This window comes from Chiloscyllium plagiosum, unplaced genomic scaffold, assembly GCF_037043375.1.
Source record: "Chiloscyllium plagiosum isolate Xiang-an unplaced genomic scaffold, Cpla_swu_hap1 HiC_scaffold_1, whole genome shotgun sequence".
Classification (NCBI taxonomy): Eukaryota; Metazoa; Chordata; class Chondrichthyes; order Orectolobiformes; family Hemiscylliidae; genus Chiloscyllium; species Chiloscyllium plagiosum.
This window is the reverse complement of record NW_028270139.1, coordinates 7,078,688-7,093,117: the sequence shown is the minus strand read 5'-3', so window position 1 is coordinate 7,093,117 and position 14,430 is coordinate 7,078,688. Positions and strand designations below refer to the sequence as shown.

The 14,430-nt window shown below is 40.2% G+C and overlaps 1 protein-coding gene across 2 annotated transcripts in view; it reads right to left on the bottom strand.

The window, feature by feature from the left end:
* Positions 1–2,348: 2,348 nt before the first annotated feature.
* Positions 2,349–14,430, bottom strand: part of nr3c2 (nuclear receptor subfamily 3, group C, member 2) — a 327,259-nt gene continuing 315,177 nt past the window's right edge. For both annotated transcript variants that reach the window (XM_043699476.2, XM_043699456.2), the window contains exon 9: positions 2,349–3,428. In XM_043699476.2, coding sequence (XP_043555411.1) covers positions 3,273–3,428 — 156 coding nt within the window. In that variant the 3' untranslated portion in view covers positions 2,349–3,272. The remainder of the gene's footprint in view (positions 3,429–14,430) is intronic.

The window sequence follows — 14,430 nt, the reverse complement described above, 5'->3', positions numbered from 1 at the left end:
GGCGATAAATTCACCTCCTGACTTCCCAAAACCTGTCCATCATCTATGAGGCACGAGTCAGGGGTATGATGGAATACTCTCTATTTTCCTGAATGTATGCAGTTTAAACAACACTTAAGAGGCTTGATAACATCCATACAAAGAAGCCTGCTTGATTGGCACCTCAGCCACAAATATTCAGTCCCTCCACAAGCAACACTCAGTTCTAGCAGTGTGTACCATGGACAAGATGCCTGATGTAAATTTACCAAGGCTTCTTAGACAACATCTGCCAAATCCATGACCATTACATGCAAGTTCCCCTCCAACCCACCCACCATCCAGATTTTGAAAGATATCATCATTCCTTCAGTGTTGCTGTGTCAAAGTGCTACAACTCTTTTCCTAACAGCTATGTAGGCCTACCTACATGATTAGCAGGTTCAAGAGTCAGCTCACCACCACCTTCTCAAGGTTAATTAGGGATAAGCAATAAGTGATGGCCTAGCCAGACACACACATCCTGTGAACAAAAGGAAAATAACACCAAACATTTTACCTTTACTGCTCTATGCTGCAATTTATTCCCTGTACCAGTCACTGTCTGGAAAGGTGCACTGACTTTATTGTTGTGTGCAAATAGTTCACAATTTCACAGGTTGAATCAAGCATAACAGATCCATGCTCCCAATTCAGTGGATGACTTTTGTCTAGGCCTAACAAACCTATACAAACATATTGTTGTCTCAAAGATTATTTAAATATTTGTTAATAGGTCCCACCATGAATTCTTCATGCTTTCTCACTTTCTGCTTACCTGTTTGAAAAGGCTGCCCCATCTTCCGGGATGCCACATTTTTGCCCTTGCCTGAAATAGTATCAATCAATTAATACAAAAATCTGATATCAGTACTTTAAAGAGGTCAGTTTTTATCAACGGTATTATTTAATTTTAAATGATTAAGAAGTAATGAAAATGCTAGTTAACAGGTCTATGTTGCTTTTAAACGATAAAGCATGAGAATTGCACAAGAAAATTTGTCATTTGCTTCTCGTTCTCTGTACAGTCTTCTGCTTTCTTTGATGATCAAACTGAATCAGGAAGTAAGTGATCAAGCACAAAGCAACTGCTGTGTGGTGTGTGGAATATTTAGTCAGAATTCCAAGTCCATTAACACAACTGTATTTCAGGACACAAGCCTCTACTTTGTATTTGTGCTGTATTTTCCAGCAGTGTGAACTTTGAACTCTGTCATCAATCATCACACTAGGATGTTGATGCTGATCAAGTTGCAGAAATGGGAAAATGTCAAACAAGATGATATTTTCACTCCTTAAGCAATCAGAATTTCAGTACAAAAAGAGAGAAGTTTTTGACATGTCTGTGCCAGCTCCCCTTTCAGAGAAGTTTAATTTTCCACCTCTTTACTATTTTCCATAAAAAGGAATAATAATTCTTTTTTCAACAGCAAGTTGGACATTTATCATTTTGAATAAAAAAAATTATGTGAATCTTCTCTCATGTTGTTGGTGATAATCAACAGCAAAGAAACAGACAACTGGTATTTATATAATGTCTTTAATATTGCAAAATGACACAATGTGCTTCTAAGGAGCATTGTCAAACAAAATTTGATACCTAGCAACAAAGAGCAGTTAGTTCATTAATGTCCTACAGGGAAGGAAATCTACCACCCTTACCTGGTCTGGCCTACATGTGACCCCAGTCCCACAATGTGATTAACTCTTAGCTGTTCTCTGGGCAATGGAGGATGGGTGATGAATGCTGGTCTAGCCAGCAACACCCATGTCCCACAACAGAATAAAGAAAGATAAAAGACAGGTAATGAAGAAAATTTTGAACAGGATCATCTTGAAGGAGCAAAGGGTTTTAGGAAAGGGATTTTAGAATTCGGGGTCTAAGTGGATGAGGCTAAGATCGCGAATGTTGGAGCAATGAAAATTTGGGATGAGGCAGGAGAGGAATTAAAAGAAGTGCTGGAGCTGGGTGCAGTCAATTTCTTTGTCTGATTTACTGTGCTGGTATTTACCCTCTCAGAGAAAGGTTAAGTTACATAATTATCTGGACCCTGATCTAAACTTCCAGGTTACTGCAGGTACCCCAACTGACTGGAAGTCTCAACTATTCTGGCTCATGCTGCTCTGAAACAGATTGTCTAATTGGTCAGGGCTAAGAACAGTTTAGGAAGGCTTTAGAAACCATAATGTGTCCCTTGTATCCAGCTGACAGGCTGGAAATAGCCACTTATGAGAACAAAGGCTTTTTGTTGTGTTAATGTGTACTGATTATAATTCTCCCATCCAGCAATTGACTCAATAACAATGAAAAAGACATTAAAAAGTGGAACTAGTAATTTAATCATCATATATTTAATATTCTTTGCTGACACAAATGTAGATGCTTAAGTGCTTCCATGGAAATATAAATCAACTTATTTAGAACTATTTTATAATTCTGCATATCATTTGGCTAAGTACAGTGTATGGATTACCAAAAGTGCTACATCAGGACTCCAACAGCATAATATACAGAAACTTTATAGCAAAGCACAGAAAATTATTAGACAATTCTAAAAAGGTTGGAAAGAACCTAGGATTATCAGGGTATGGTTCTACCCTACTACTTGATTTATTTATTGGAAAGTTGTAAGAAAAGTCAGCTATATGCACCTTTTTGCCATTTTATCCAGTACTTCCCTATTGCTACGGCACAAAACAACAGGATGGAACTTGAAAAGCCTCCTAACAGCGCAGCAAGAGCGATATTGTTACAAAGCAAAAGACACTAGTGACGGGCAAAGGGGAAAAATTAATTAACATAAAATTAATTACAAAATAGAAGAAATATTTAATATGTCAGCTAGTATATCTGTGGTTTATTTACAGCTAATGCTGTAAAATGGTTAAATTAGATATGATACTAAAAAGGCACAGCTTTCCCTTTCTTAAATACACTGTAAACGTCAGATGTTTATGCATGCAGAAACATTTCACTTTACAAAAAAATTACCTTTAGAAAAGAGACTGTATTACAATTTTTCCTGCCAAAATATATTTCTTTCAAAAAATACTTTTCCTCGGCCTCCTTTTAACCTTTGAACATATCCATTTTCATCTCATTAATGTAGTTCCATGTTATATCAGTCCCAAACCTTCATTAAGCATTTCTTTAGTGTGTAGCGACGTACAGGACACCAAGCCTGCTAAAATAATTTTTAAAGCCAGCAAAACATGAGGAGGAAAATTTAAGGCAAAGTTCAACTTTAAAAGGATCACTTCTTGTGAAAAAGAAGGGATTTGGTCATTCCTGCTGTAACCTCTGGCAACTGGTCATTGATGATCTCCACCAGCATATCCGGGAACTCAATTTTCAGTGCCTTTGATTCCACAAATGTATAGAAACAGAACTGCAGTAGCCCACTGACCAGCTGTAGGGAAAAGATGTGCAGAATTAGAAACAGAGTCTGAGATTTCTGCATTTGTGTCACTATTTTTAAAAATGAGCTGGCACTTCCCTTGGTGTCTTGGTTTTTCTGAACTTTATTAGTTCAACTCCATCAAGAATAGAAGGTGAAAATATTACAGTTATCCATTTAGCGTCCCTGAATCATCATGCTTAATAACTCTTCTATTGGTTTTCTTGCTGCGGTGTGATGCACAACTGGGGCCATAAGTGGTCTGCACTACTGAAAAAAACACTTGCAATACAATAGCCTTCGAACAGCACCTAGTCATCAGTGACACAACCTCGATCTTGGCTGCTGCTTTTTATATTTTCTTAGAACAATACAGCACAAAACAACTTGCAATTTGATTGTGTGTTGGCTCTTTGAAAGACCAGTTGAATCAGTTTCACTTCCAGCTCAGAGAATGGTTCATCACCTAGCTGAAACCCATCTTTTGTTAAGTTGAAAAATCCTACTTGACCTGGTAAGGGACAAAGTATCTGCCTGTCCCTTCGGAAACCAGTCCTATCAAGTGTGGTGGGTATTGGGGATTTGCCAATAGTGGGAGTTCCAACTTCCTCTGCCTATAAGAAACATGGCACAAAATGGAAGCTTGCATGGTCTGGCAAATGAGATGTTCTCCAGAAGATGAGTCCAACTAGCCGTATGGCCAGCTGCCTGTATGTGAGAAATAAAAATTGAGAGAACTGCTGTTATATACGGGAATGGGAGTAATGTGGCCAAGAAAACATGCAACACAAGAGCAAATAGGAATGGGAATTAAATGCTGGCCTTGCCAGGGACACCTACATCCCATCATTGAATAGACAGTGGTTTCTGAGGGGCAAGTGGCAGAATACTAGCAACATTAGTTCGTGGGTGCCGAAATCACTCTACAAGCGATGAAGGAATTTGCTGGTCCCATCATAATTTGAGAGCCCCTTCATTGATCCCTTAAACTCTGACAGTGTCAGGGTGGAGGGACACTGAGAAATATAATTCAGGTCAATTTTCTGAGTCATGGATTTTTGGCTAACTATTTCATTTTTCCCCAAATGCAAACACATTTTTCCCAAATGCAAACACATTTATAGATAATTAAAATGTTCAATTTTCACAAATTTCCATTATAAATAGCTCTTACAAGGAGGGTGACCTACTCCTACTTTTCTTCCAATGTAATTCAATGGTGGCTCCTGGTGAGGTGTTGTATGGTAAATTTGTGCCCTTAGGGGAAGCTGTGAGCTAAGAACAAAGCTCAGCATCTCAGCAAAAAAAGTAGTATAATTTTAAAATTGTTACCACACTGAAATAGCTGCCAGTTTCAGTTTTGTCAAGAAGCCTGATGTAATTCAATACCATGCCATTCCCTGCCATTCAATATGATGATGATATAGTTACTGCTGATGTTAATTGCTTTTTATTGGGTGGCATGGTGGCACAGTGGTTAGCACTGCTGCCTCACAGTGCCAGAGACCCAGGTTCAATTCCTCCCTCAGGCGACTGACTGTGTGGAGTTTGCACATTCTCCCCATGTCTGCGTGGGTTTTCTCCGGGTGCTCCGGTTTCCTCCCACAGTCCAAAAATGTGCAGGTCAGGTGAATTGGCCGTGCTAAATTGTCCATAGTGTTAGGTAAGGGGTAAATGTAGGGGTATGGGTGGTTTGCGCTTCGGCGGGTTGGTGTGGACTTGTTGGGCTGAAGGGCCTGTTTCCACACTGTAAAGTAATCTAATCTAATCTATATTTTTTTTACTATACCTCTGGAAGTGGTTCTCAGGACATTTGACATTTGAAATACTATTCCTAAACTATTGTGCAAACTCTTCCTAGCTGAGAGGCTGGCTTGTCCATTTTTGGAGTGCAAACATGCCCCAATTACAATCTACAAGATGACAGTTTGTGTCTAACAAATATCAAACTAACAGGAACATTAAAATATAATTTCTAACTAAATTGTACTGCAAGTTGAGACTCAGAAAGCAGCAGGATATACATGACTATGGGGGCTCATACTATCACAAACCACAGGAGAACATCACATAACTGACAATAACTTATCTCAGGAAGCACCGGCTCCAGAAACACAAAGAAACCCACTGTTTGTCAGGTTTTCTACGACCATCAATGTAAGTCTACATTTGACTGACACCATGAGGTGTCTCATGACATCTGAACATACTCTGGTGCTCTATGAAACTCAACTCTCAATATTACCTATTTTATACTGATGTGGAGGTGCCGGTGTTGGACTTGAGTGGACAAAGTTAAAAACCGCACAACACCAGGTTATAGCCCAACAGGTTTATTTGGAAGTACTAGCTTTCAGCATGCTCCTCCTTCATCAGGTAGTTAGTGTGGCAGGATCATAGAACACAGAACCTAATAGCAATCTAGGTTTGTTCAATATATTGCATCAGTTGTATGACTGTGGTGTTTTGCTTTAAGTCTTTCATCTGTTAGAATGGGTTGCAGATTTTGATTCATTAATATGTAAATCCCAGAACTCCTTTCAAGTCATATTCCCAAGATAACTTCAGGTTTTATCAAAAAAAGCTTACATCTCAGCTCAGACAATGCAGTAAAGGTGTGAGGTTAGAGTCTGTCTGTATCCCAATCTTGAGTCAGACTGGTTCTATTTCCAAAGTAGGAATTTATAAAATATCACACAGATTGACTGCCTACAGATTGTGTGCTTTTTGAACAAAATAGAATTATCTTCAAATAAAATTCTGCAAATGCAATTTCACCCTATAGACTCATACATGTGTATGCGTACATTTGTGGAATTGTATTTGCAGACATATTCTATTTTGTTCAAGAAGCACACAATTGTGGGCAGTCAATCCATGTGACATTTTATAAATTTCTATTTTGGAAGTAGAACCAGTCTGACTCATGATCTGAATACAGACAGACTCTAACCTCGCACCTTCAATGCACTGTCGGAGCTGAGATGTCACCTTTTTTTTTATATAACCTTAAGTTATCTCAGGAATGAGTTGAAAGCAGTTCTGGGATTTACATATTAATGAATTGAAATCTGCAACCCACTCTAACAGATGAAAGACTTAACAGCAATCCAGGTTTGTTCAATATATCATTTCAATTGCTTGACATTGTAATCTTTTGCTTTACATTCTGTGTTCTATGATCCTGCCCCACTAGCTACCTGATGAAGGAGCAGTGCTCTGAAAGCTAGTACTTCCAAATAAACCTGTTAGACTATAACCTGGTGTTGTGTGATTTTTATCTATTTTGTAGTTAGTAGTTTTTCAGTGTACCAGGTACAGTGTGCTTGCTGGTTCAGAATAATTAAGGAAAAGCTCAGCTGAAGATCTCCCAAACTATTGCCATACTTGCTAATGCTTTTGAGTTGTTTCTACTGTTTCTCAGGGGTCCTGTTAAAATTGTGGTAATAGATTCACAGTGAAACTCCATGTGGAAATTGCTGCTGAAAACACCTGGCAGACTGTGATTTGTACAATAAACACTCCAGGAATGGACGGAAGCCCATCTGAAGATGAGAAAGACATTCCCATGCAATCAAAACCAAAAGTTCAGTAAATTATTTTAAAACGTCAATTGGATTATAGAGCCAATCCAGCATTATAGACCACTGCATAAAGCCAATTCTTGGTCCCATGTTGTGCACCTGGCAGGACGTGGGCAGAACCTACAGGAAAGCAATTGTGATCCATGATTCCATAGTCATCTCTGTCAAATTCCTGGACCCTGCTGATAGCACTAACAATCAACAAATAGCCAGTGCAGTGAAACTGAGAGAACGTTTCAATTCTATTCCTTTACTCACAAATTGTAACTGTACGGTTATGGCTAAATTCTGCAGGTAAGGTTGACAACAAGACTTTCTGTTCATTTCCTCAGTAAAAGATTATTATTATGCATCATCAGCAGTCCAGCAGGGAGCAGTATGGTGACAGTGCGCTTTCAGCAGCTGATTCAAGATTTAGTATTACTGAAAATTTTGTCAACAACCAAAACAGATTGCAAGAGGAAATTAGTTTTTGGCCTCACATTTAAGTGAAGTTTGGTTGTCCTTAAATTTGGTTATTCAAATTTAAAGTGTGCTTATTCCCATTCAATATAGATTCCAAGCAGAATCGTATCTTTTGGGAATGTTTAACTATATTGTAGAAAATAGGAGTATTTTTGTTGCCACACCAGAATGCAACTATTAGGTGTGCCTATTTAAAGATGCGAGAAGGGCTCAAGAACCAAAAGCAATCTATCCGACTGCATTTACATTTTATATAATAAGTTGTTTTCAGGTGTTAACTGATTTCATAGGGAAGGAATGCAACAAAAATCAAAAGGTATCACACATCATGACAATTATTAGTTTGCATAAACTCACATGGCAAAGGCTGCTCGATATGATTATCAGTGGGAATTTCTAATTATATCACACAATCAATTGTCACAACTGATTTGTTATAATTTTTGAATGAAATCACCTTGTGTAATATTAATAACCAAATGTGTGATAAAATGGTGTTAATTTCGCATAAATAAATTTCATCCAATTGAGTAGATAAAAGCTGCAAAATCTAATTCGGTGGTACTCATAATTTTGGTGTTACAGACATCACTTTTCAGACACAGAAGGGTCTGAGGTAACGTGCTGGTGCTCCCCACAACAATCACTATTTTGGTAATATATCTGATATATGCACAGCAGGCAAATCAGAATGTCAGTAAGCTTTTAGTACTAATTTGACTCTACTGATGCCATTTTTGACCTGAATGATCCAATTATGCCTCCTCTTAACTTGAGGTAGTTAATCATGCATTCAATAATAAGAAGGAACCCTGCTAGTTAAATCTAAAGCAATCATTGGCTACTAACGTTGGTTAGTAGATGATTGATTTCTACTGCCTGTTGTTGAGTCGGTCAAAGTATTTGCAGGATTATATTGATGTTAAAGGTTAGTGAACTCTACAGCGAGTGGTGTGTTACATGCTGAACATCTTCATTCTTAATTAAAAGGTATGATGAAAGATGTATTACCATTTAGGATTTGAATTTTAGAATAGTGCCAGATATATTTTTGACAATTCTACTGTTTTAAATGGTCAGGAAGTCATTTGACACTCACGCCCCAGAATATACATAGCTTCAGTCAAGTGCCTGGCAGGACACCGGTGGTGTAAATGAATGGAATGTTTATTTTGCTGAGTTTATAACAAACCAAAGGGCATCTCCATTTAACTTCTGACTTCAATTTAGAAGAATCAGGAATTCAGTTCAGGAGGGAGAACAGTTTGCTTCTTGCAGGAGAATCAAGTTTTAGTCTGTGGGAAGCAGCCACTTTAGCCAAAGTGTTTTGAATTCATGAAGCTTCTAAACTGTAAGGGTTTGTAGTCTTCACATTGTTGGAACTGAAAAAGAATAGGCTGTTGAACTGAGAAAGAATCATGCCAGGACGCCCAAAATGAATCAAAACATCTTTGAGCACTGCAAAGAAGAAGAAGTGGGAAGTGTCAGTTAAGTAAGATATTAACAATTGACCTCGGAGTGATGGCTCTCTGGGATTGAATATTTATAAAATGATAGTAGAACATAGAACTGTACAGCATCAAAGCGGGCCTTTCAGCCCATGATCTTGTGCCAAACATGATGCCAAATTAGATTAATCTCTTCTGCGGGCCCTTTATCCATATCCCTTCATTCTTTGCAAATTCATGGGCTTATCTAAAAGTCCCTTAAATGTCCCTATTGTAGCTGCCTCTACCATCACCCCTGGCAGCACGTTCTAGACTTCTACCAGTCTCTGTATAAAAACCTTGCCTCTCACATTTCCTTTGAACTTTCCCCCTCTCATGCCCCATAGTATTAGGTATTTCAACTCTGGGGAAAAAAATGTTCTCACCATCAACCCTGTAAATGCATGTTATACTTCTATAGACTTTTATCAAGTCTCCCCTCAGTGTCCGCCATTCCAGAGAAAACAACCCAAGATTTTCTAGCCTCTCCTTATAGCTAATCCAGGCAACATCCTGATAAACCTCTTCTGTAACCTTTCCAAAGCCTCTACATCCTTCCTGTATTGTGGCAACCAGAACTGAACACAACACTCTAAGTGTGGCCTAACCAAAGACTTATAAAGCTGCAACATGACATCCGGACTCTTGTACTCGATTCTTCGACTAATAAAGGTGAGTGTGCCATATGCCTTTCTTACCACCCTATCTACTTGCACGGCCACTTTCAGGGAGCTATGGGCTTGAACCCCAAAATCCCTCTGTACATCAATGCTGTTCAGGGTCCTGCCATTAACTGTATGCTTTTTCTTAACATTTGATCCCCTAAAGTACAGAACCTCACACTTACCTGGATTAAATGCCATCTGCCATTTCTCCACCCATACGTGCAACTGATCTATATTCAGCTGTATCCTTTGACAACCTACACTATTTACAACTCCACAGATCTTTGTATCATCCGCAAACATACTAACCTACCCATCCACATTTTCATTCAAGTCACTTATATATATCACAAACAGCAGAGGTCCCAGTATGGGTCCCTGTGGGACACCACTAGTCACAGACCTGCAGCCAGAAAAACATTCTTCCATCACTACGTTCTGCCTTCTATGAGCAAGTCAATTCTGAATCCATGTGGCCAAGTCATCGTGGATTCCAAGAATCTTAATTTTCTGGATGAGCCTACCATGAGGGACATTGTTGAAAACCTTACTAAAAAACCATGTAGACAACATCCACTGCTCTACCCTCATCGATCACCTTTGTTACCTCCTCGGAAAATCCAATCAAGTTAGTAAGACATGATCTGCCCCACACAAAGCGATGCTGACTGTCTTTAACAATTCTCTCCAATAGCTTCCCAATTACCGATGCGAGACTCATCAGCCTATAGTTTCCTGGATTATCCTGATTTCCCTTCTTGAACAGAGGAACAACATTAGCTACTCATCAGTCATCCGGGACCTCTCCAGTGGCTAGCAAGGATACAAAGATCTTGGTTAAGGCCCCAGCAATTTCTTCTCTTGCCTCTCCCAATATCCTGGGGTAGATACCATTGGGGCCTGAAGTCTTCTACACCTTAATGCTTTTCAAAAGATCCAACACCATTTCTTTCTTGAACTCAAAAGGCCATAGCATATTAGCGTGCTCCATATAAATCTCACTACCCTCCATATCCTTCTCTTGGGTGAATATTGATGCAAAGTACTCATTTAGGTTCCTCTGCCTCCAAGCACAAGTTCCCTCCTTTATCCTGGAGTGATCCTACCTTCTGTAGAGTTATCCTCTTACTTTCTATGTATGTATATAATGCCTTGGGATTCTCTTCAACTCTTCATGGCCCCTTCTGGCTCTTCTAATTCTCTGTTTGAGTTCTTTCCTGCTTTGTTTATATTCCTCACAGGCCCTGTCTGATTTTTGCTTCCTATAGCCTTACATATGCTTCTTTTTTTTCTGTTTGACTAAATTCACAACCTCCTTCATTATCCAGGATCCTTGTCATCCTTGTCTTTCCTCCTTACTGGAACATGCCGGTCCTGAACTCTGATCAGTAGGCCTTTAAACAACTCCAACATGTCAAATATAGACTTGCCCGATAACAGCTCTGCCCAATCAACATTCCATAGCTCCTGTCTAATACTTATGTAATTTGCCCTCCCACAATTTAGTATGTTCCTGCAACGTCCTGACCTATCCTTATTCATAGTTATCTTAAACTTAAAGAGTTTTGATCACTGTTTCCAAAATGCTCTCCCACTGAAATTTCAGTCATCTGGCTAGGCTCATTGGCCAATACAAGGTCAGCATGGCCCTTTGTCCATTTGGACTATCCATATATTCTTTCAAAAACCCTTCTGGATGCACTTAACAAACTCTACCCTGTCTAAGTTTCTTGCTCTAAGGGAGTCCCAGTCTTATATTGAGAAAGTTGAAGTTACCAATATGACAACCCTGTTGTTATTGCATGTTTCCATAATCGGCTGACATATTTGTTCCTCAATGTCTCGGTGGCTGTTCAGTGGCCTACTGTATAACCCTATCAGAGTGACTGCACCAATCTTATTTTTGAGCACTCTCCATATTGCCTCAGTGTATGAGCCTACAGTATATCCTCTCTGAGTGCAGATGTAAGATTCTCCCTAATTAATAATGCAACTCCTCCACCTCTTTTACCTTCCTCTCTATGCATCTAAAACAACAAAACCCTGGAAAGTAGAGCAGCCAATCCTGTCCCTCTCTCAACCATGCCTCTGTAATGGCTACAACATCATAGTCCCAGGTAATGATCCAGACTCTAAGCTTATCTGCCTTTTCTATAATACTCCTTGCATTGAAATAAGCATACTTTAGGCCCATTAGTACCATTGTGTTCATTTACCTGTCCTTCCTTTCTGTCTTACTGGTGCTAATATCTACCTTCCCCTCACTCCCTTCATTGCCAACATGCTGCTCTGGTTCCCAGCTCCCGGCCTGTCTAGTTTAAGCCATCCTGAGTAGCACTAGTGAACATCTGCATGAGGATATTGGCTCCCCTCCAGTTTAAGTATAACCCATCCTTCTCATATAGGTCACCTCTGCCTCAGCAGAGGTGCCAATAATCCAAGAACCTTAAACCGTGCCCCTGCACCCTTTCCTTAGCCTTGCATTCATCTCTCCTATCTTTATATTCCTTGCCTCACTAGCACATGGCACTGGTAGTAACCCAGAGATTAATACTCTCAAGATCCTGCTTTTCAGCCTCTTTCTGAACTCCCTGTACTCACTCTGCAGGACCTCTTACTACCTATGTCATTGGTACTAATGTGTACAATGACCTCTGGCTGCTCACCTTCCCCCTTAAGAATTTCACCTAACTGCTCAGAGACATCTTTGACTCTGGCACTAGAGAGGTAACACACCATCCTGGAATCTTGAACACGGCCACAGAAATGCAACACTGTGCCCCTAACTAGCAAGTCTTCTACCAATATCGCTTGCTTGGACTTTGCCCAACCCGGTGCTACAGCAGAGTCAGTTGTGGTGCTACATGCCTGGCTGCTGCTTTTATAATACCCTGAGATGCTTACCCCACAACAGTATTCAAAACGGTATACTTGTAAGACAGGGAATAGCCACCGGAGACTCCTGCACTACCTGCCTACCTCTCCTGGCAGTCACCCATCTACCTGACTGAACCTGTGGGAAACTGAGTGAATGAATGATTTTTATTGTGATTTTACAGTGTAATGATTTTACAGTGAGAAAAACAGTAAAATACAGTGAAAAGCTTTTCCACTGTCACCACACTATGATGCCACTTCAAATAGTTTTAAGAATAACAGATATAGAACAATATAGCTTAAAAAGAGTCTATCAGTCCTGAACCAGCTCATCATCAACAACGCCTTTGTGCCATCACTCCTCCATAGCCTCACTGCCATCTACCCTGGACCCAACCAACATTGAAGTCACCATCTCAAAGATGCCATCTTTTGACATTGGGCCCATTCTTCACAGCCACCACCTTGTCACCATTCGCTCTGGACTCTCCAACGTCACAGACGCATCTCTCACTGCTGGACTCACCTCGTTGATTTTGCTATGATGCCCTTCTACCACCATTTTGTCACCTGGGTCCAACCAATCACGGAATTGTCAATCCTCAGGTGCCATCTTTCACCACTGAGCCTGACTTGCCAACATTATCTCCATCAGTGTAGCAGCTATTGATTCTGATGCCAGGTCCCATGCTTGCTCTAGAAAAGCGGAGGCCCTTGCAGCAATTTTTGCTTCAAATGTAGCCACTGGTGAAGTTCCAGAAGAGTGACTAATGTTGTTCCATTGTTAAAGAAAGGTAGCAAAGACAAGCCAGGGAACTACAGGCCAGTGAGCCTGACATCAGTGGTAGGCAACTTGTTGGAGAGGATACTGAAGGTCAGGATTAACCAACATTTGGATAACCAAGATCTGATTATGAATAGTCAGCATGGATTTGTGCACAGGAAGTCATGTCTGACAAATCTTTTAGATGTTAGGTTACACTTGTAAAAGTCGTTAGTGAGGTCGCACTTGGAGTATTGGTCATCCTGTTACAGGAAAGACAGTTAAACTGGAAAGAGTGCAAAGAATATTCATGAGGATGTTGCCAGGACTAGTCGGCCTGAGTTATAGGGAGAGGTTGGCCAGGGTAGGAGTTTATTCATTGGAATATAGGAGAATGAGGGGTGACCTTATTGAAGTGCATAAAATCAGGAGGGGTTGGATAGGATGAACGCATTTTTCCCAGGGATGGGGATTTGAAACTAGAGGGCATAGGTTTAAGGTGAGATGGGAAAGATTTAAGGAGGACCTGAGAGGCAACTTCTTCACACAGAGAGTGGAGCATATATGGAATGTGCTGCCACAGAAAATGGTTGAGACAGGTACAACTGTAACATTTAAAAAGTACATGGATGGGAAGGGTTTAGAGGGATATAGACCAAATGCAGGCAATTGGAACTAGCTGAGTGGGCACCACAGTTAGCATGGACCAGTTTGGGTCGAAGAGCCTGTTTCCATGCTGTATTACTTTATGACTCCAAGGTTAATTCCTTGAGACCTGCAGAACATTCTGGTCCAGAAAACCCGACTTCAGACCACATCACTTCAGCTTGGATGGCGGCAGCCGCCTGCATTTAGCTCTTTGCCCTATCTAAAGGCCATTTGTGCCTTTTGTTTCGTGAAACGCAGATCCTACCTCTCAACTAAACCTCTATGCAGTTTCAGTATCTGAGCTGATAGCCACAAAAGTGTGCATGAGTAATGTTATTCCTTCTTCAGCCCTGTTTGTTTGGTCTTTGTCCTTAACCACTGCCTGATCAGGTTAGTTTTTGGGTGCCTGGAAGGATGAAGCCAAAGGCTTGGATTCTGTTGTTGTTGGTGATGACGATGGTGGAGGTGGTGGGGAGGGTAGTATATCATAGATAAATGCTCAGTCTCAATGCTGGCCACGGCCCC